This window comes from Pogona vitticeps, chromosome 5 (assembly GCF_051106095.1).
Source record: "Pogona vitticeps strain Pit_001003342236 chromosome 5, PviZW2.1, whole genome shotgun sequence".
In the NCBI taxonomy this organism is placed as follows: Eukaryota; Metazoa; Chordata; class Lepidosauria; order Squamata; family Agamidae; genus Pogona; species Pogona vitticeps.
In genome coordinates, this window is record NC_135787.1 from 67,843,122 (window position 1) to 67,867,020 (window position 23,899).

The following is a 23,899-nucleotide window of genomic DNA, read 5'->3' on the forward strand; positions in this document are numbered from 1 at the left end:
TAGTTCATTGCCAGCAGGAAAAGAATGCCAAGCTTTACATTGATTGATTTGATTTGTATACTGCCCAGTTAGTGCACTGCACTATTCTGGGTGGTTCCTACATAATAAAATAAACATATAACAATAAACATATAACTAAACAATAAAAGAGTTAAAACAGTCAAAAAATTAAAACCAATGGCACCGAAAGCACATTATCTCTATAAGAGTAGGGCAAGAGGTGTAGCATTAATCAGGGTCATTGTGGAAGGCCTCCCTAAAAAGCAGTGTTTTGAGCTGCCTTCTAAATGTTAGCAGGGAGGAGGCCAGTCATAGCTCCACGGGAAGCTATTACCAGAGTCAGTGTCACCATGAAGAAGGCCTGAATCTTCATAGAAAACTTCCAGGCCTCCTTTGAAGTGGCAACCCAGAGGAGTGTTGTCTGGGAGGATGTGGTGGGACTAGCAGATGACATTGGGGAGAGACAAAAGACAGCCTGAATGTTGACAGTAACAATGGCAACAGTCAAGATGGTCTACAGGATACCCTCTTTTTCTCACTACCATTCACACTTGTCGAAAAACAGCCCTGACAATTGCTTTATGTTTGGGTGAGAAGTGATCAACTGATGAAAAAAGGAGTCAGCTTCTAGGATTTCCCCTTGTGTGTGTGTGACTTTATGAATGGTAGTGAGCACCAGAGAGTATCCTGTAGATCAACCATTGTCAATGGCCCCATGGGGCCCCTGACACATTTTAAGGGGGCCACAGACTGTAAATAGTTCTTCACAAACCACCACTATGTGATTTATACAATCCTGATTTGGCCTATATAGTATTCCTTTTACATTGTGTTTATGGCCATGACCAAAAAAAAAGGGGGGGGGGGTTGAGAATCGTTGATGTAGACTATCTTGATCGCTGCCATTGATGTTGTGAACATTCAGGATTCCCTTTGACATGTAAAGCTTTGCATCGTTTCCCCTGCAGGCAGTGCAGGCATGATATTATACAGCAGCATTAGGCCATTTCAAATCATTGATACAGAGGCACAATATTCCACATTCATAAATCAGTGGCCTTTTGAAGAACTGAATTCTCTTCTTGCTCTGTGATTCTTTCTCCAGTGCCCAAATGCACTTATATTTGCCAGACAGGAATGTATCAAAGCTGCCTTGCTGAAGAGTGAACTGACCAGAATGAATGATTTGAGATGCAAATTGAAGGAAGAAGATGTGTGTGATCTGAGTTACACATTTGAGCCAACACATGATGCTGAAGTTGGTCATGACAGATAGTGGAAGTGTTTAACGTGTGTGTGCGTGTGCGTGTGCGTGTGCGCGTGTGCGTGCGTGCGTGCGTGCGTGCGTGCGTGCGTGCGTGCGTGCGTGCGTGCGTGCGTGTGTGTGTGTGAAATCAACCCTAAATGTAGAGAGTTTGGGGCTTTTTTATTTTTAAGTACAACTCATACCTGTCACCCTCCACCCCTGTAAATACTTCTGTTTCTCTTTGAATCAGTGAACCCTAAGTCAATCAGATGCCCACATCAATCAAATGTAATGATTTCAAGGCTTGAGGATTATGCTCCAAACCAATGGGATCAGCTACAATTATCTGCAGTATGGAATTCTTCTGTCCAAGTGCTTTTGGTTTTACTATTCTTGCATGTTTGCATAGATTAAGAAACTTTAATTTCCTGAACTGAAGTTCTCACAGCCACTGTGGGATTCTGGGAAATGTAGTCCCAAGAAGCAAAGTTTCACATTTCTGAGCCTCCTGATGTCCCCTTCTTGTCTCTAGGCAGTGCTATTTTAGCTGCATAAGGATATCCACTGAGACAATTCACTGTTAGTATATATGATGATAAATCTTTGGAGCTTCTGAGCTAGTGTACATTGTTACATAGACATGGTGTACCTACTGCTACTGTCACTTTAAGAACATTATTTTAAAAAAATACAGTAAGTCATCTCTACTATTAATACTGTTGTCACAGAAAACTGGATTTGGGACCTAATCAATACAGTAAATATTTGGCTTTTTCTCTCTACATTGACCTTTGAGTCCTTTTGATCCTTGACTTGAGATTCGGCCAAACTAAAAACAAGAGATATTTCCAAATGATAACTCTGAAGGACTGTACACATAACAAGCCCAATGGCTCAGTGGTTGATAGGCGCTACTTTAATTTTCACAGTGAGTCTGTAATAAACGGATACACTTCTTTTTAAAACTTCTCCTTGCCATAGGGAGGAAAGGAGAACTGTGGAGCTTGAAAAAGTTACTTTTTTGAGTACAACTTTTAATGGCCATGTTATCTAGGGGGCATCAGAATTGTAGTCCAAAAAGTAACTTTTCCATAGAGAAGAGATACTGTACACGTATGCATAGGACAGATAGTCTCACTGTAGGAGTGGAACCAACTACACTATTATTTTTTATCTTATTTATAAATGCAGACATGGATATCTACAAGAGGAACATCCCAGTTCAAAATTTTGCTGGAGTTAATTTTGTGTTTCACCTTTACTTATGCTTTGGTCACCTGTAAGGTTTCTCTGACAAGGTAAACAGTGGGATGTCAGTCAGGAAAAAGAGTAAATACTGTACCCCTCGACCAGCCTTGTAGTCCAGATTCAAAAAGTTCCATATCCTTGTGAATAACATTTTCTGGAAATGCAAGTACTGTACCGTAATCATCATTGTAGCAGTGCTGTTATCAAATCTCATTTGGCTCTAACTGAGGGGTGGGTGTAGGGCTTTTTAATTGCATTGCCCCACAGAAAAAAAGGACAATTGGCTAGTCAGAGAGCCTTGTGGAGCAGTGGTTAAACTGCTGTACTGCAGCCAAAACTGTGCTCATAACATGGGGTTCAATTCTAGGTAGCGTGTTCTAGGCTTACTCAGCCTTCTATCCTTCCAATGTTGGTAAAATGAGTACCCAACTTGCTGGCTGGGTGGGGGACAATGTGTAGCCTGCATAATAAACTAGTAAACTGCCCAGAGAGTGTTTTAACTCCTATGGAGAGAGATATAAGCAGCACATTTCGCTTTGTATTCAAGGGCGCAACCTTTGCTTTTCTATAGGTCAGTGGCTCATGCAGATGTTTTTGAAAGTGGGTGTTGAATTGACTGTTAATCTGCTGGATCCACACCTTCAACGGCCTCTCCTTTCTCTTTCTTTGCCACTGGGCAGCCAGTTATGCATCATCAAAAAAGGAGGACAAAAAGAGAATCTTAATACTTAAAAGCCCACATGTAGAAGTCCATCAGCCTAAATTTTGGCTACAAATTGGAGCAAGTTAAGCAGGCAGTGTGGATATTTGTGCCAGCAAATCCCTATGCTGACTACTCCAATCATGGCCAAGCACAGCTGAAATGTCTGTCGATGGAATTACGCCGACATAATTTTGCAGTTGGGTTCTTGCCACAGATTTCCATCCAACCTGACCATGTGCATTAGGTACAGATGCAAAATCAGAAGAGTTTCCCATAAATTAAATAGAATTACACTGCCTCTCATTTAATTGGGAAAACAATTTTATGTCTGCTGAGATAGCTGGTGAGATGTTCACTGAGGCTGGGCCACAAGAATCCTGATTTTTCCCTTTGTGATTCTCCAATTTTTAAATCAGAACCATACTGGAGCGGCGTTCAAATGAAGAACACCTTCAAAAGGAGAATTGTCCTCCAGAAGCCCTTCGAAAGGAAGAACTCTTTTTGCTAAACTAGGATGCATGGCCACCCTACACTACTCCTTCTATTTCTCTTTGCCATTCTGTCTTTCTCAGCTTGACTCTTGATTCTCTGTTCCTCCCCTGTATGAGGGACCACCAAGAACTGAGGCTTGCCCAATCTACTTAGCACAGCATCCTGCAACCCTCACAAGATCATAAGCAAGCTGGGCTCATCTTGGCCTTTTCAGAACCTACCCTTCCAGCAGTGAAGGGAGGTATGCCAGTGTCCCCTAGGTTTTGCACTCAAAAAGACTGACAAACACATAGGGATGTGAATGTCCACTTATGGCACACATCTTTTTCACTCTGAGGCTACACAGAGTAAATTCCATCATCTGTAGTTCTCTGTCATTACAGACAATATGGCTCTGGAGGCTTAACTTACTCTAGTCATGACATAAACACTGTATGCTTTGAAACAATGTTTGGTCCTTATATGTGTGAAGTAATAATGACAACATAGCCTCTGAACATGCGTCCATTCTTTTTAGAGTCCACATTCTCTGGATCTGGAAATAAAGAGAAGTTTTTTTTTAAATCTGGGAATGCAGTCAAAGATATCCACATGAGGTTCTTTCACAGACCCATTTCAGCCCTCAGCAGCTATTACTGCCAAATATCTCATGGGGAGATGTAGTACAAATATATCTCTATATTTTGTCTGTAGACTAATGCAATGGAAATTAGCAAAGAGACCTCTGAGGGTCTCCATAAACTGTCATAAACACCCAGGACCGCACAGTGTTCAGGGAACTCCATTGCCTCTCTTATCTTACAAATTAGGAGCGGAAGAAATTAAGCACTCCAAGCCCCATTGATTTCTTCATAACAAGCTCTAAGCTTACAGAACCTTTTGAAGGAATTAGAAGTATGTGTAAGGCAGAGAGGGGAGGGGAAAGACCCTTGGAAGGAAAACAAATACGCCCTATCAGGGAAAAGGCAGGTTCCTATCTCTGTTTTCTTTGAGTGCTCCTCTTCTCTTGAAAATGACAGATCACCTGAAGTGTCAGCTTAAGCAAAGGCATGTTGCCTTTTTTAAAAACAAAAAGCAGAGAGGTGGAGGGAAGGAGCTTTGCAGAATCTAACAAGCCCAGTGTTCTTGACTGCACTGAACCAGGATGCCTGAGACCTTTACCAATCCCTCTGCTGCTGACACTCCACAGATCTAAATGAGAGTGTCATCGTTAGCTCATTGATAAGCTTTCCCAGATGTGGTGGGCAATAGCAGCAGCGGCAGCAGCAGCCCTCCGGTCTGGCAGCTTGCCAGTAGGTTGCCTGCAATCTCAGCTTCCCCGTGTGTCTGCAGGGAGGAGAAGAACTGCAATGCCTGAATCTTGAGGTGAGGTGGGGGCAGAGAGAGAGAAGGAGGGAGAGGGAGAGGGAGACAGAGAGAGAGTGTGCTGATGGCAGTGTTTTTTCCACCGAACGAGCCACCTTGCAGAGGGGCAATCTGGCAAAGGACACCCCTTGCTCCCAAGACCAGGCTAGAGTGATGTTTTTCTTTTTGTCTCGTGGATGTGACGTTTCTTTCTCGGCATCATGGATCACCCCTCAGTGAGGGCCCCTCTAAGAAGATCCTTCAGTGATCATATCAAAAACTCCACAACCCGAGCTCTGGATGCTATCTGGAAAACCACAAGAGACCGACGCCTGGCAGGTGAGGAGGTGACATGAAAACTATTTTTAGTTTTTCAAGGGGAAACATTCATGATTAGTGAAGGTGCTATTGACCGGGGGTGAGAACATCACCCCTGTGATATTTCCTCGTTCTCTGTATGCTGGTGTCTTATCAATTGCTTTTTGTAAGGATGCATGAGTCAACAGCTTCCATTCTTCATAAGAAATTTCATTTGATTTTGAAATGTGTAAGCATGGAATTTAATCTCTGGTGTTCTCGTAGCAAAGTCAGTTGAAGCAGTTTGATCTTACAGGGAGGTCAAGCTTCTGTCTCTTATTGAAATGATTTGCTTCTGTGGCTTGTTGCCTTCTGGGCCATTTCCTTGCCAAACAGGAGACTCACTTGTTTTGGCAGTGAGGTAAGAAACTGCTGAACATTTCTTCCCACCCCAGAAGGTTATTCCTGCTTTACAATCCAGACCCATGTTGTTTACGATAGCCCTAAACAGTTCAGAATGCAAACATGAGTCATAGAATATGACAGCCCAAATTTTCTTTACTTTTTGGCTTGCAGGACTTCGAAATAGGGAAGCCAGTTTTTTGTGTACTTTGAATAAGAGAATCTTCATAATTTTGCTTTATTTTGTTGTATGCATGCCAAGCTGTTTTTCTCAAAAAGATAAAATTAAAAAGCCCTTTAATGGGAGACAGGCATGGTCTCACCCATAGTTGTGGGCCTAGAGACTCCCCTTGTATTGTAAGGTTGCAGACTTTATTATTTAGGTTTACCGAGGATGATTGGGAAATGGGTGTGCCGATTGGAACCATTTGTTTGCAATTTTGCTGAGCCATGCTCTCATTGGAGAGATATGTAGTGCCTATGTACTGTAGGAATGAGTCATAACTGGAACCCAGAGAAATGCACTTCGTAGTACATCAAATCTGGAAGGTGCCAGGGGCAATGCAATGTCATCTAAGAGTGTTCAGAGATGGGGAAAGTTTCTCTTTTTATGGTTTCCTGTTTCCAGGACTCAGCCACTGAGGCCGCTGGGCTTGCTGGGTGGGTGTTCTGGAAGCTGTAATCCAAGGAGGAGGAGCAGGGGAGGAAGAAGAAGAAGAACAAGAAGTTTCCCTTTTCTGAGAATATGTCACCACTGATGCCACCATCCCAGACAGCTTGAATCAGGAGCTATCCTGCTGTGTTCAGAGAGGCTTCCTCTTTGGTTTGTGTGCACAGAACAATCTGCTTTATATATATGACTGGCGTATAGAGATAAGTTGCATATCCCCTCTCCAAAAAAAGTGTTGCAGATGTGAACAGAATCCTTTGCAAGCAGAATCCCTTCCAGGGGTAGGAAAAGACTTGCTGATTGCCTGCCCAAGTATTCGAAACTATATTTACCCTAAAAATGTGGTTCAGGAAGCTTTTTTGTCCTCACATGGCTGGAGAAAAAATTAGTTAAAGGGGATGGTCTATCCCATGCCAGTAGTGGGTGGAACGGTTCTTCTGGGTTTTTCGGGCTCTTTGGCCATGTTCTGAAGGTTGTTCTTCCTAACGTTTCGCCAGTCTCTGTGGCTGGCATCTTCAGAGGACAGCAACCTCTGTCCTCTAAGGACCAAACAAAGAAAGTGGGTGGAACCATTTATTTTTCTTTGGTTTTTTTTTCCATCCCAAAGGGATTGTTCTTTTCAAAAACCTGAACTTGTGGAATGCTTTGTACATTCAGCCTGGACCTCTCTAAAAACCTGTTCAAGATCTGAATGCAGTCCTTTCCTACACCGAATATTTAAAATCAATTACAAAATCATTGCCTCTCTTTACTATCAGTCTTGAGAACTGTAGTTCTCTATTAACCAATAGGCAGCTGAGGATTATTTAATGGACAATTTGCAACAACCTACATAAAATGATTCCCTGGGTTTATTTATTTATTTATTTATTTATTTATTTATTTATTTATTTATTTATTTATTTATTTATTTATTTATTTATTTAATTTATATGCCGCCCACTCTACCCAAAGGTCTCTGGGCGGCTTACAACAATTCTTGGTGTGGAAGGGATTCAGGACAATTCCATTCCTACAAAACTGAAATAATTTAAAATGTAGACACACCATCTGTTAGGCTGTACCTTTATTTCCACTTTCTTCCATATGTCTTCACAACTTGCAGACTAGATGTTTATTTTATTTTCTGAGACAAGAAGAAAAGCCATGACATCTTCAGTAACCCAACATTTGGAAAAAGACACACCCCATCATCACTGCTACTGTGACAAAGAAAATGTTGCAGGGCTGAGGAAAAAAAGTCACAAATGTGAATAAGGTTGAGAATTACTAAACTACTTTACAGCACAGGACATTTGGAGTGAAACTGTTGCATCAGCCACTTGGTACCAAAAGCACCAGAAGAGAATACTTCTCATTTTCCTGTGTTTTGGTGTCCTTTCTAATTCAGTGTAGGAATATATTGTACTCTGTGCCTCTTGCTCCCAGGAAATAAACTTGTCATGGCAAAATCAATGTCATATCAGCATTGTGAGAGAGAAGCTGTTCCTCATTTAACAACCGGTTAAACATGGCGGAATACAACGCCCATCATCCCCAAAATACCTTCAGCCAAATTGGCTGCTTGTGCTGGAAATTGTTGTATAGCATGCTTGACTGGGAAGGGCAGTACTTGGAGGCCAGTTATTTGGGAGGGAGGGGCTAAGATTTTGTTGTCGCTGAGTCATAGAAATCATGAGTAAGCAAGCATGGTTTAAAAACTACATCTGGCAGCATTTAATCTTTGCTGTTAGGTTAAGAAGATCAAAGATGAAGATGCAGAAAAGAGGTAGACATATTTGATAGATGGTTAGGTACTTCTGTGGTATGTTCTTTTATCCAGTGCCCTCCACCTTCTCCCCCACCCACCTCCTTTAATTCTCCCCGCTTGGAGATCCTCTTGCGATATGCCCAAGTAAAGCTGTTCTGTTCACAACTCAGCTTAACCTGCCCCTTATGTCAACAGTTTCCAGGCATTATCTGCCTAGCCTCCAAGAACACCATCTACCGCTTCTACAAAGCACATCTGGCTTCTTGCTTTCCACTCAGTAATTCACACAGAAAAAAAGATATATAATAGCCATTTGAGCTTGAGCTTTGCCATACTTATGAAACATGGGAGCTTTATCAAAGCATAACAAGTGTCACTGTCTATATATTTCTCCTCCCACCCTTAAAAAAATTAAGGCAGAGAAATATCAGATGCAAACACCTTTGCTAATTATATTATTTGAGATTCTTACATTCCTAGCATGAAACCGAGGTCCCTCTCCGACAGAAAGCTCTTAAAATATACTGATAAGACTGGACATGTTTATATTCTCGATAGCCAACATTTATGATCAGTCGCAGGCTTTTCTTTTTTCTTTCACCCCACTCCACCCCCTTCATTTAGAGATTAGATGTAAGAGGACTTAAAAGCAGTGAGCTTTTTATTTTCCAGAGTCAGCCAATGATCTAGGTGCTTGGGCTGCAAAGGTGAACTAACCATATTGTATCATCTAGTGGGGCACATGCATTTAAATATTTTTTTAAAAACCATATATAGAAGTCTTTTCTGGAAAATTGTCTCCAGAATTTTGCTAAGCAATATCAGGAAGAACATGGATTACATTAATGTGAGTGGTGTGACCTTTCACCTCTCGAGGACTGTACATGGAATTTGTATCCTCATAACATCCATGTCAGGAAAGTTCAGTTAAGAGGTGGTCACTCCCTTGAGTTCTGTGGCCAAGTACCAATTTGAACCTAAGTTTCCCCAGACTCACAGGAAACCAAATGAGTGTTGTGCCATACCACACAGCACCGGTAATAAGCTTTATCTTTTCTGGTTACTTTCAGCTTTCCATATGACACATAGCTTGTCTCACCCCTCCATCAATTGCCAGTGCCTCTTCAAGTTTTTTCATCCAGTTAAAATGCAGCCAACCCAAAATTTTTCCATGATGTTCTCTTCAGCACATCCTCATGTGTTTGCTAAATCTGCTTTGTTTTACTGCTCAAGTGGGCATATCATCTTGGGTTCAAAATTATGACAACATGATTGATGATGCTCCTTTCCTTACCAGCATTTCCCCCTTTCCAAATTTTCCCGTCTTTTGTCTGTCTCTGTAGGTGAAATTCTCCCTGTCATTCATTTCTCTGTATTCTATGTGACTCTGCCTAATAGATCAATAATATTAAGAATAATAGTAGTAGTAACTAAGTTTAAGTAATTAAGTGCATATCCCTTTGCCTAGGTATGGGTAATCCCCTTTTGCTGAACTAAGACTGTGTCCTGTTAAATACCCAGTTCTTCAAAGGGAAGAGAGTGGAAGATTTGTGATCGGTTCATACGTGAATTCCTCTGTTTTATTCTTCTCCCAATGCTGCAGAGGAGGAACCGAGCTTACGTTGGTGCTTACTTTCTGTGCCCAGTTACAGAAAATGCTAGCCATCTCTGATGAATACCAAACTTTCTACCACCCCAATCACCTTTCCCTTTTCTTTATCCAGTGAACCTCCAGAAAAAGAATTGTGGGTATTCAGGAAGTGACATGGAGACAGAGTAATGCCAATAGCAGTTATGTCTAGGAACAGAAAGGAATAGAAGGGAGAGGGTGGGAAAATATGTAGTGGAGGTCAGTAGATACCGCAAATTGATGAGACACAGAAAGATCAGTGAGGGGTGCATGCTAGAAGCAAAACAAAGCCTTACAAACACTCCAATACATCCAACTGGATGTACATAAAGATTCCATAATTTTTACCATGCTCAAGGGGATGGGAGAGGCCAAGACAAAAAGACTACAAATCCTTGTTGATCTGGAACAGAAACTTTCTTTAAGTCTCCATGCAGTATTCTGAGAGTACCTTTCATTGCAGTGAGAGGAAAACACATGTTCTCTGGTTCACTGAACATAAACAGACACATATCTTTAAATTAAAATGGCTGCTTCCTGCATTAGTGATCAGAGTATTTACATGTTTGTTCCAAAAAATACATTGGAGAAAAAAGGTTCTTAATATTAGTTTGCACACTCAAAGCCAAAGTAAATGAGATGCTGGAAAATCTGTCATCAAATAGCCTGGAGGTTTTTTTAAGGCTTAAAAGGAGATAGATGAGAAAGAGATCAAGGGAATTCCACTAAGAATGTGGAACCTTCCCCCCACACACACACACACACACACTATTTTCCCAGTCCAGTCTCCTCCTACTCCCCCTATGTATGGCACTGTGAAACTGTTTGCCCCGAAAGGAAAAGCATACAGAGGCCATACAGAAAATTATTTTTCCCCTTCCATTGGGCAAATGAAAGTTCATTGGGAGGTCATCCGATCAGGAAAATGGAGCAGTGTTGCTCCTCAGTTCTGCTGCCCTGGTCTGATCCTTGTCAACTGTTTGAACGAATGAAAACACTGGTAGATCATACATTTTGATGTCATGTTTCCTTGGGGCCTTGAAGTGCCACAAATATTATATTATATTTTACAGGATACAATGAGAATGTTACTTCAGACAGATGCCTCTAAAATGAAGTGGGAGAAAGGGGACCTGCTTCTGAGTATTTCTTTGACTGATAAATATTAAGTGCTTCGTGGTCTTATTAAAACTTAGTGGTATCAATGGATGGAAGCAAGAATAAAAGTCCAAAGTGTTAGAAACTGATAGTGTTTTCTGAGCAGAAAGATAGCAAGGTAATATTCTTCTCAAAGTTGTAATTCAATCACCATAGGGCAGAGAAACAAGATAAGGCACGGACATGAAATTAACTAGATTCACATTTCTCTATCAAAATAGGCATCTCCCATGGCAGGCAGTGGGACAAATTGCATCTTGATTAGAAATCTATACCTTTCCAATGTTTGCCATGTGTATCAGCATATGCCATATGCACATACTGTAGAATCATTCATCTGTTTGAAAAATGGCCATATCTAAAATGCATATACAGTATTTCTGAAATATTCACAACCATGTTTTCACCAGAGGGAGAAAATGCATAAAAATGCATGAAGTAGCACAAAGGCATATTTTTTAAATAACTGTACATTTTAAATAAATATGCACAAAAAGGTGTACACATTTCCATGCAGGATGTGGAAGTGAAAGTCTCACAACCCAAATCTGCATCTGGCACAGGACAAGAACACCAGGAATGAGACTGACAGATTGTCAAACTCCTTAACAAGATGAAAAAAAAAATCTGTAAAAGGTTGTGTTCCTTTTAAAACAAAGGACAACAACAATACAAATGCAGAAGCTGGAGATACCTTTATTGGATAGCTGAAAAAAATTAAGTAGCTAATTTTCAGTGGTAATCCATCTTCCTCAGGCTTTGTCTCAAAGTTTCATGGTATAGTTGTTGCTTACGCCAGACAAAATTAAGGTGGGTTGAGCAGTATAGAAAGAGTTTGTGGGGGGTGAAACCCCTCCCCAAGCAACATCTTGGAATTTATCACAGCTCTTCAAACAAAGACCTACCAAGAAATTTGCATCACCTTCTCTCCCCCTACAATTGCTTTCTTTTGAAATGAGAACTTTCTGTTTGGCAGAGGTGGGAGGGGTGGATTCCTATCCTTGTTACAGTTCTCATATGAGCAACACTGTGTGTGCTTGTGCCAGGGAGAGTTCAGAGTTAGTTCCTATCCCAGAAGTAATTCTGTTTGGTCCACTAGTACTGTTGTTAGGTGTTGTAAAGTGTGCAAAAGGACACACTTACCTCCATATCCTTGGAGAAAGTCAAGAAATATGCACCAGTAATTTGTGGTAGGCCCTGGATCCTTGGAGAAAGTATCTTTTGAGAGAGAGAGAGAGAGAGAGAGAGATCACCATTTCATATTTGTTGGTTTTCCTTAGCAAACACTTGTGTCACTGTGGCAAACGTGATTGCAACATTAAGTATGAAAACAGTCATTCAGTGCAAACATTTCCCACATGCCAATTGTTGGTAAACAAGTTGCCTCTCCTTGAACCTAGCTCTAAAAGGTTGTGAAAGATAACTAAAATATTTAACTCTTCTTGTTGTTACTGCTGGTGTCAGGTCATGCCAGTTTTTGTGTTCATGTTAAGTTCCAGACCTTTTCCAGATTCCTCTGTTGCCTCTTTACCAAATTCCTTTTGGAAACTTTAATTTTCTAAATGGTGGTTTGTAATTTCTTTGGTTGAAGTTTAAACTCAATGACTTTTGTAGACATATGTTAGCAAGGAGAAGGGTTTATATCTAAAACCCAACTCTTGAATAGACTGATCTGGGGTCCAGCCCCATGTGGCAGTCAGCACAGGCAGTCCTTAAGTAGATATAACAATTATCTAACTCAGTAGAGGTAGTTTCCTAACTCTTCTTAACATGGAACTGTTTTGCTCATACCAATTGAGCTGTCACTGAGGCGAACAGACAAGATGTAATACAAAGATACTGTATGGCCATTTTACTTCATGCTCTCAGCAGTAGTTGCTAGATTAAGGCTACAACTACACTGAGAAGCTGAATGTTCTGCTGCATTTTGATTCACAGTCCCTCTTCCATTTCATTTTGGTTTTAGTGATCACATGTAGACTGTGGATTGATTCAAAGCCAGTGTCCACACATGTATATGGTGTGATCCACATCCCCCACTTCCTTCCTTCCTTCCTTCCTTCCTTCCTTCCTTCCTTCCTTCCTTCCTTCCTTCCTTCCTTCCTTCCTTCCTTCCTTCTGCTGATCCTTTTATGGTTTGATGTCAAGCCACTTGGTTTTTAAAGGGTTGCACAGCATTAGAGAAAAGATGGCAGCTTTCCAAAGTTCTTCATAATGTGCACAGAAACACACATACTAGAAAAACATATGCAGTCTTCTACATTGTTATACCTACTTTAGAATTCCCTGTGTATGAAGCCTTCCTTTGAAACTAGGTAGGGCACATTTTGAAGGCAGTTGAACAAAAGGAACAAAAGCCCTGGAGGAGACCAACCTCCAGGGCAACAAAGAAACAGTGCTGTTTGCAGGAGGGCTAGGAAAAAGCATGGGGCTAGGAAACCAAATACTATATCCATTATGAAACTAGAGGTGCAATGAGACTGGGTAGTGCAGTGGTTAACTGCAGTATTGCAATAAAGACTCTGCTCATGATCTTTCAATCTTGGGCTCAGGTAGCTGGCTTGAGGTTGACTCAGCCTTCCATCCTTCTGAAGCTGGTAAACTGAGTACCCAGTTTGCAGGGGGGATGGGGAGGTAGAGGCAATGTGTAGGCTGCATCATTAAATTGTAAATTGCCCAGAAAGTGCTTTATATACTGGGGCAGTATATAAGCAGCAAGCTTTTGTTTTGGGTAGAGATCTAATATTTTAACAAAAATATTGAAATAAAACCTTGGTGGTCACTTCCCTTTCAATTGTCACTCTTCAGAACCTTCTAGTACTCCTTCACATTTTTCCTTTCAAGAGCTTATGGCATGAGTCTCATGCTGTTTATCTTCAGCTCTTGGAATGTTGTTGTTTTTTCAACACCCTTGCCCTTCTCATTGCAAGGTTGATACGGGAGGTGTTTGGATGCCATGCTACCACAGTGCAACTGTCAACATACTTGCTTTATCATAGATGCTGTTAAGGAGTATCCAGATTGTGGGGACCTAACATGGGGTGGGTGGAAGGAAAAGAGAGAATATTCTTCCATTTTAACTTTTCCTATTCTTTTTAATATGATCCCTCAAAGCCAAGTCATTCAGATGATTGTCTAGCCTTTGTGTGAATAACTCTAGGACTGGAGAGCCCCATACCTCATTAGGGAACTGGTTCAACATTGCTGAATTGTTTTTACTTCTAAGAGATTTCCTAGAGTTATCCATATAGACACCCTATTAATCTGTTTGAGAATGCTACAGGATATTGTTTTCTCCAAGCTAAATATACCTCATTCCTGCCACTTTTCCTCATCGAGTTTATTTTCCATATCCCTGGTGCTTACCATCTACGTTGCACTTTTCTGAACTCTTTCTAATTGATCTGTGTCATTCTTAAAGTACGATGCTCCTACATAATGCTTTCTGGGGGGGGGGGCAATCATAGGTACATATATACCGTATTTTTCGCACCATAAGACGCACTTTTTTCCCACAAAACAGGGGGGTGGAAAGTCTGTGCGTCTTATGGAGCGAAGAAAACAGATTATATTTTCCTGTTTTCTTCTCCTAAGAAATTGGTGCGTCTTATGGAAAGGTGCATCTTATGGAGCGAAAAATACGGGTATACACCTGAGAAAATAAGTGTAGGAGTGTTCTGTTGTTTTGCTTCGAGTGTTCCAAGGGCCAGCCCTGCCATTAGGCTGCAGGAGACAGTTGTGTGAAGTAGTGAAACACAGGGCATGGCATTAGCACCATTCTATTCACCTGCTCCAGCATGGTCCCAGTGTCAATGGCTACTTTATGGAGGTCAAGGAGGATGAGGACAAGGAGTTGGAAGCAGTGAGGGCTATCCTGAGACAAAGACAAGAAAGACCTACCCATTGCTAGCAGTGGAAAGGAGGATGAGGCTACACACACTACTTCTACTAGAAACCAGCTGTACAGAGCAAGCTATTTCTTAAACCAGTATCTAGTCCCAGTGCTGAAGCTTCTGAACCACTCAGGGCTGTACCAGAAGAGGGCAGGGAAAACATAGCCAGAGGGCTGCTGTGGCTCTCTTTCTCATAAAGCTAAATTATGGTTTAACAATATGTCTGAACCAGCATAGTGCCAGTGATAGTGGAAGCTGGGTTGTATATTTCTGCTAAATAAAATGTGGATTACAGCTATTTTGAATAAGTGATCTGTAGGGGGAAACCAGGAGATTCAAGAGGAGCTGAACACCACCTTTATCCCTTTTGCTGCAAATGTAGCCTCCATTCCTGTGTCTGTGTTCTCTTAGCAAATCTAAGCTTGGGAACATGTGTTTGCCAGGATAATGTGCTTTCCCCCAACTCCCAAAGGCACAACTTTAGACGTTCGTTATATCTTTCAGCCTTTCTCAAAGAGAAAGTTCTATAACATTTTGCACATCAACCTACTGAAAGACCTTGTTCAACACAACTAGTACAAACCATTACAAAATGAGCCAGCCTCTGACAGCTTCCTGACATCACTGGTTAGATGATGACTTCCAGATGTTATGACTTATTGATGTTTTGATTAACTTCTAAGCAGCATGGCCTCTTATGTTTTGTTTGCCGCATCCAACATCTTTCGCACATGAGCATTACTGGAAGGGAGTTGGAAGTGAAATTAATGTTTGGCATACGCCCAAAAGTAGCTAAATCTGCCTGTTATCATGTATGTTTTCAGTTCTGCTACAGGATATTCAGCCTGTGGGAAGGTCAGTTCTAAGATAAGGAAAAAATTACTGGATTGCTATTATCAATTGAAAGGAGCTGCAACATTAGGTAATTTGATCCGAGATGGAGCATTATATATTAAGCTGCCCAGGCAATAGGAAGCATAGGAAAGAGAAGAGCACAAAGAACTTGCATTCTAACAATTGTTCTGTTGCTTTGGTTATGTCATACAGAAGATATTTATTCCTATGAAGAATTATGAGATGTTTTCCAGGAACAATTTATGAACTCATCTACAATTAAAGATGTTTGCTTTCTTCCTCTCCCTAGCTGCCCCTAACACTTGGAATTCTCTTTCAGAATACCTCCTTTGTATGACCACATCATTTCCGTGTTGTTACCTGTGGTCAAGTCACTTCCAACTTATGGTGACCCCATGAATAAAAGATCACCAGATTGTCCTGTCCTTAACAGCCCTGTTCAGCTCTTGTAAACTCAAGCTTATGACTTCTTTTAGAGAGTCAATCAAACTCTTATTTGGTCTTCCTTTTCTCCTACTGCCTTCAGCCTTTCTCAGTATTATTGTCTGTTCCAGAAAATCTTGCTTCTTATGGTGTGCCCAAAGTATGAAAGCCTCTACTTTATCATATTTAGCCGCCTAGAGTGGTCTATTGATCAGATAGGTGGGATATAAATAAATAAAATAATAATAATAATATTTGCCACCAAAGTTAGTTCAGGTTTGATCTCGTCTAGGACCCACTTGTCTGTCTTTCTGGCGGTCCAGGGTATCTGCAAAGCTCTCCTCCAGCACCATCTTTCAAATTAATCATTTTTCTTTTCTGTTTTCTTTACTTCCAGCTTCATGGGAATACAGTAATTTGGATCGTCTTGGCCTTGGCCTCCCGGGACATATATTTACATCTTATTATTATGTTTCCTGTTTCCTTCATTGTTGCCTTTCTGTTTCAGTCTCCTTCTAATTTCTTGGCTGCAGCCTCTATTTGGATTGATGATTGAACCAAGGTATACAAAATGTTTCACTATTTCAGTGTCTTCATTTTTAACATTCAAGCTGTGCAGTTCTTTTGTAGTCATGATTTCTGTCTTGATGTTCAACGGCAATCCTGTTTTGCACTTTATTCTTTCACTTTCACTAAAAGTCGTTTTAAGTTATGATTGCTTTCTTCTAGTAAGATGAAATCTGCATATTCAATCTATATATCTTAAATTATTGGTACTTATTTCATCAATTTTCACTCCTTCATCTGAATTTAACACAGCTTTTCATATGATCTGTTTTGCGTATAAGTTGAACAAATAAGGGGCTAAAATGCACCCTTGTCTGACATCTTTGCCTAAGGGAAACCATTCTGTCTCTCCATACTGTGTCCTAATAGTAGCTTCTTGTCCACAATACAGCTTATGCACAAGGACAACCAAGTGCTGAGGCACACCCATTTGTTTCAAAACAACCCATAGTTTCTCATGATCCACACAGTTAAAGGCTATGCTGTAGTCTTTAAAGTATAGACAATTCTTCTTCTGAAATACTTTGGTCCACTCTAGTAGCCAGTGGATATTTGTCATATGATCTCGAGTGTGTGTTCCTTGTCAGAATCCAGCTTGAATATCAGGCATTTCTTGCTCCATATAAGGGGAAAGCCTTTATTGCAGCTCCTTGAGCATCACTTTGCTTTCATGAGAAATCAGAGCAATGATCCTACAGTTACTGTGCTCCTTTGCATCTCCTTTCTTGGGGATTGGAATGTGTATTGAATGTTTACAGTTTGGGGGCCATTGTTTTGTTTTCCATATTTGTTGGCATATTCTTGTTAGGATCTTTTGCTTAAAACCTAAGAAAGCCTTGGCTTTAACCCTTGATTTCTCATTCCTCATTGAACAGAATCAAGTTTGCTTGTATTCATCTCTTGTTCCTTCTTTCTTATCTTCTACCTCCCCACTTGAAATGTGGTTTATAGGGTCTTTGCAGCAGTGCCTATATTTCCATTTCCATTATACTAGCTTGGGAAGCTCCATAGTCATAATGTATGTTTGGTCCCTATGTCCTCCTTCATCTATTCTTGCTGCTGTTCATCCCCATCCTGATTCTCCAAGCTCTGCTCATTCATAGCAGAGGCTAACTCAAAGCTGCAATGTAAATGAAAGCATAGGCCATGTTGACAAATACAGTATACGTAAGTATCTTAGATTTTGGTAGAATGAAGAGTAGAATCGCTATGCAATAATTTGTCTTTGTACGACAAAGAATGTAATAAAAAAATCCTCAAAACTGACTTTCAGAATGCACATTTTTAGTGTGATGCATTCATGGTTCTACTGTATGGCATGGTATTGTGGGCTTTTATAGGCAAAAGTCCCTATAAAATCAGAACTTGAAGTGTGGCTTGGACACACAGTGTTCTGATGTTCTTAGACTGAGAGCAGAACCAAGAAAGAAACACTACAGTGAGTGAATAAAGACCAAGAATTCATAAAACACATCAAATTCAGAAAGCCAAATTCAAATTCAGCACCAAACTTTGACCACACAATAATAAAAAACAGAAAATACAGATTGCTACAACTGCTCCTTCAAGGTCAACTAAATGGTGGTGATGAGGGGGAAGGAGATGCAGGAGGGCTGAGGTACCTTGCACACTGTTCTGTATGCAGCTGAACAGCACTGGTCATAGTTATCACATCAAACATCACAGTAATCATGATGAAGTTCAGGATTCAGTAAGAGAAGAATGAGAAGAAGAAAAAGGCTCACAAATGTGGCAACACTCAATTTAGCCATCCCTGCCAGGAGAAATCTGTTCTGTGCTCCTGTCTGTCCCCATATACACTAATCATTTTACAACACCTGTAAGCCTTAAACTGGAATGAAATTATTGCAAACACTGAGCTGCTATCAAAATCAACATTTCTGCTTTTGTTTTCTCTCTCTCCTGTTCATGATATCTTGTGATACGAAGTGTGTGATATCATGTCATCATGCTACAACTGTGACATGGTCTCATGCCATCAGAGAATGATGTCATGTCACTCAGTATATTATAAGGCAGAGAAGCAGAACATGGTATAGTTGTACCATTTTCAGTGGCACTCTCATCATCAGAGAATGCCATGTCCCTTAGCCCTGACTGGTATTGCAAGAATGATGGGATATGAAATCCAGACTTCTGGAAGATACTTAGTTTTATAAGTGGGACTGTAAACCAGCTGGTCATCCATGCAGTGACAAGAAGTAATGATGGGAAGGAATCTAAAGCAGTTTTAGATTTCAAAATCTTCTTTGCAAGGAATATGCATTCTTCCTGCTGACAATTTTCATGCACTGCTAGACAGGGAAAGTGTCAGCTACTTTCCCCTTCTCTTTGTGTAATCAGAGTCGCCATCCTGGGTGTACTGTTGCATCCAGTTTGTAAATGTTTTGCCATGGAACTTTAAATCCTATTATTATTATTTTAAAAATAAGCTTAGCAAACTGAGGCTTAGTCTGTCTCCGTCTCGTAACTGTCAGAATTCCGCTAGTCTGTTAGCAGCTGACCCACTATGTCAGTACACATTGAACCAAGCCTATTATGATCTCCTTTTCTATTACGTAAGAATGTGTTTTGTGTTAGATTGCAAGTGGTAACTGAGCTACTATTTGTTAATGAAAGGATTTTGTCCTACAGCACCAAATCTGAATAAAATAATCATATGCCTTCATTTGCTCATGTCAGTCAAAATCTGCTGTTCTAGAGTAGAAGTGCTCCTCAAAATGTATTTGGCAAAATTCCTATGGCTTGGTTCTGAATTGTGTTCTCCATCTAATTTGCAACAGAACAGTGTAAAATTATCAATTGTTCTTACTTAGAATGACATACTGTGTGTACATACATTATATATATATATAATTGTAACAAGGAAAAGTAATTTGGAAGAATAAATTAGATGGTTAGATAAACTAGCTTGAAGCAGTATTCTTGGCCTCACCCCAAACATGCTATTTGTTGTGGTGGTGAATATCTGCCAGTTCTTGGATGAAAACAATTTTTTGTTAAAGTACAAAAAGGGAGAACAGTTGCATAAGACTTATTAGGATAACAACTTTGAAATTACACCTGGAGGCGATAATAAGTAAAGAAAGAGGGGAAGTTTCTTTACATAGCATGCATTCTTTAAGAGTATGTGTGTGTGTACATGTGCGTGTGTGCGCATGTCTCTTTGTGCCCGCGGGGGGAGAGAGATGATATAGGTAGATCATAAGATATGTATTCTTGCAGTGTGATTATAGGGCAGAAATTGGGGTTATGTGTTTATACATTTATTTGCACATCAGATGTAATGTTTCCAGGGTTTGAGAAATGTACTTTTTGGCTACCACTCTCAGCTCAGAGCTCACCCAATCAAGCATAAGGATGTCATGAATACTTACAATTTCCTTTGACCTCTGACAGAGTGTCTTGACACACTGAGACACCCCACCAAAAAGCTGTAAAGGACTAGGAGATTTGTGTTTGTTTGTTTGTTTGTTTTGCTTCCGCACGAGAGCAGATTGAGCAGGGCCAGAAACATGCTGGTGTTGCCAAGCATTGAAGGGCAATTAGACAAGTAGTGTGTACTATTTTGCATGTTCTATTTTGCTCTGGTTGTGCAATCTATTGTGCAACAAGTCACATGCCTGGTCAGGTGACAGCAAAAGCTGATTGCACAGTTACCCTAAAACATGTAGTAAAATATGACAGGATTCTGATTCAAGCCTTTTTTTTTTCATCAGCAGCAGAATTAGAATCAGGACAAAAACATAGCATGACTTGTGTTTTGCTAAACAACAACAACAACAACAACAAAAACCCTTGTGTTTTTCTTTCTCTGTACAGTCAACCCTCGACTTACAAACGGCTCGAGTTACAAACATTTCGACTTACAAACCACTCTGATAGAAAAATATTGACTCAACTTGCACACTTAGATTCATGTTACAAACAAAAAAAACGTGTTTGAGGTGGGGAAAGCATGAAATTTGAACTTTCAGTTAACCGTTGGCCAGTGAAGAGGGTGCTTATCTGCTTCCTTCTCTTCCCAGTGTTTTGAGAGTGGATTGGGAGACAGTCTTCAGACTGCCTGGTACTGCTGGCATTGCCTGGTACAGTGCGGTATGGACTGTATTTTTATTTTTTTGGCTTTTTAAAAATTTTTGATTTTTGGATTTTTAAAGGTGTTCCCTCCCTCCTTTTCCCCCAAAATGTGCTTGTATTGGCTTGTCTTGATTGAAAAGGTGCTTTTCAAGGTGATCTGTTGTCTGAAAGGTGCTTGGTTTTTCCCAGAAGGTGCTTGTCTTGGCTGAAAATGTGCTTTTCAGGGTGTTCTGTTGAAAAGGTGTCTGTTCCCTCCTTCTCTCCCTCTTTTCTTTCCTTTTTTTTTAACCTACCGGTAAGTCATCTTAGGTTAAAAGGACAAAAAGAAAAAAATTCTGCCCCTAGTGCTAGGAACGGATTAACCAGCTTTGCATTAGTTCCTATGGGAAATGCCCCTCAACCTAAGAACCAAAAACAGCCGGAACAGATTAATTGGTTTTCAGTGCATTCCTATGGGAAATGCTGATTCGACTTACAAACTTTTCGACTTACAAACTTCCTTCCAATACGGATTACGTTTGTAAGTCGAGACCCCACTGTATCTGGTCTCTGAATGTTCTTTGTGAATTTCATTGTATGTGTATACAGTGTATGTACGTTCAATGACAATAAATAGAGTTGTATTATATTGTCAGCACAAGAGGTAAATAAGGTTTAAAAATTCAAATACAGGAGAACATTAAGCAGATTTTCTCATCCCTACTCAAAAGACGAGTGTTTAGTTTCTAAGAGAATGGAGCAAACTTCAACCCGCTTATTTTCCAAAATAGATAGATAGACTGGTTCTACCTCATCCTCTCCCAAACAACAGATTGTAGTAAACTTCCTACCCTTCCCCCCCCCAAAATAAGACCTAACCTGAGAATAAGCCCTAGTATGATTTTTCAAGATGCTTGTAATATAAACCCTACCCCCAAAATAAATCCTAGTTAAGTGAAAGGCCGCCCTCCACCATTGTGCAGCAACCAGAAGAAGATGACATGACTGTATTTGAATAAATGCAGATTATTGTATATGAAAAAAATAAAACATCCCCTGAAAATAAGCCCTATTGTGTTTTCTGGAGCAAAGATTGATATAAGAACCTGTTTTATTTTTGGGGAAACACGGTATGTCTCCCTAGCTGGCCATGTTGCCAGCACCTTAAATGTACTTTCCTTATAAGAAATTGCAGGAGAGGGGGATGTGTGGCCTTCTGGATGCTGTTAAACTGCATCTCCTATTGTCTCTCACCACTGGCTATGTTGGCTAGATTTGATGGGAATTGCATGCAGTTCAACAACATATGGAGGGTCACATGTTCCTCCTTTTTTCCGCACTATCACATCACTTTTAAATCCCTTTAAGAGAATGTTTGAAAATTGAAACCAGAAGTGTCTGAACTTTGAGGCCAACACCAAGTTTAATAAGGCCCTCTGAAGCATTTAGGAATTATATAGGTCACACCTCTGTGTCATGTTTGGGTGCTAGACTAAATGAACTTGCAATGGTGGCCTCGTGGGTGGTGATGCACACGTGTGTTTCTGTTTTATTGAACTATCACAGCAAGATATGATCTCTTAACCACCGAGATTCAATATCTACCAGCTGGATTAAATTCTCCATAGAAAAAGAATTCTTCATTTGCAGATGTATTTAAGATAACGCTAGTGAAAAATAATGCTTTAATTACAACAAAACCTTCACAAAGTTTGCTCAGTAATTTGAAGGGAAACAGTTTAGTGAACTGTTTTCTTAATTCATTAGCATGCTTACTTGGGACTTAACAACTGATGAGTTTAGCTGGACTGATGTCTGATTAGACATACATAATAAACAATAATCATGTGCCAGCTGACTTACGGCGATCCTTTTTCAGGGTTTTCCAGGTAGAGCAATCTCAGAAGTGGTTTACTATACCCTTCTTCTGGGGGCGCCTTGGAACTGTGCAGCTTGCCCATGACTACATAGCCTGGCTCTGCTCTCAGGAGGCACAGTGGGAAATAGAACTCCCAACCTCTGGCTCTGCAGCCAGATACCTAAATCACTGAGCTATCCACTGGGGTGTAAATCTCTTGATTTCCCCCTCCTTACCACCACCACCCCACAAATTATGCCAATATGACTTTTTAAGTCTGGGGCAAGGGAGGCAAACATTAAACTTGCATGGTCTAGTTCAGGTTTTCGTAGCATCCAAATATCCACCAAAAACAAACAGATATAAAGTTATGCTCCAGGCGACATGACATAGACAGTACCAAGAATCAAGGAACAGAGTGATTCTAAGCATCATGCGCAGCCCTAGAATCTGTGATCGGCAGCTAGAACCATGCTCACATAACCTTTTACACAAAAATCCAGTCTAATCCTGGCCTCCTCTTCCCCACCACCAGCATTTTTTTTTGCAGCAATCATATTGGCAAAACAGAGGGTTTTGATTGTCACTACAGTTAGAGAAATGCTAATCTGCTGCAAATCACTGGGATACATTCTTTCAGTACATTTCAGCCTCTGTATCTACTCTCAAACAAGGCCATCTTCACAAATTTGCCAAGTATCTTTTTTTTAATTTGCCACTTCACCTAAAAAGCATCAAACCAAAAGAGTGTGATTCAATTGAGTGCAATTGCATCCAAATAAGTATTACTATCTCAAGCCAAACCTAGTTTAAGAGTATAATGCTCAAGCATAGCCAGTTAATGTTCTTGGAATATAACCTGTTCCAATAAAACCATATGCTTAATAAATTGACCAGTTCCTTTCTCTGGGCAAAATCCACCAGAGGGAATCAAAGGGGTCTTTAAAAAGATTCCCAGATGCAACACAGAATCCATAGTTGTCACTTCTGAGTTTATTTATTTATTTATTTATTTATTTATTGGACTTATATACCGCCCCATAGCGCTACAAGCACTCTCCGGGCGGTTTACAATTTTAATTATACAGGCTACACATTGCCCCCCCAGCAAGCTGGGTACTCATTTTACCGACCTCGGAAGGATGGAAGGCTGAGTCAACCTTGAGCCGGCTACCTGGGATTTGAACCAATCAATGTGACAAACCCAGACCTACTGGGATCTATCACACAGTTACTAAGCTGCCACCAACCATTCCCTATAATAAGTCACACAGACCAGGGAT

At 40.4% G+C, this 23,899-nt stretch overlaps 1 protein-coding gene and 1 long non-coding RNA gene across 2 annotated transcripts in view; one reads left to right on the forward strand and one right to left on the reverse strand.

Annotated features, from left to right (window-relative positions):
* Positions 1-1,831: 1,831 nt before the first annotated feature.
* Positions 1,832-23,601, reverse strand: LOC140707528 (uncharacterized). Its single transcript, XR_012087646.2, has 3 exons — positions 12,084-23,601; positions 7,467-7,629; positions 1,832-4,224 (listed from the first exon to the last, which is right to left on the reverse strand). It is a non-coding gene; the product is annotated as an uncharacterized LOC140707528 (long non-coding RNA).
* Positions 4,248-23,899, forward strand: part of LOC110077007 (rho GTPase-activating protein 7) — a 148,278-nt gene continuing 128,626 nt past the window's right edge. Inside the window, exon 1 of the mRNA XM_020789639.3 lies at positions 4,248-5,372. Within this exon, the coding sequence (XP_020645298.3) occupies positions 5,255-5,372 (118 nt within the window). The 5' untranslated portion in view covers positions 4,248-5,254. The remainder of the gene's footprint in view (positions 5,373-23,899) is intronic.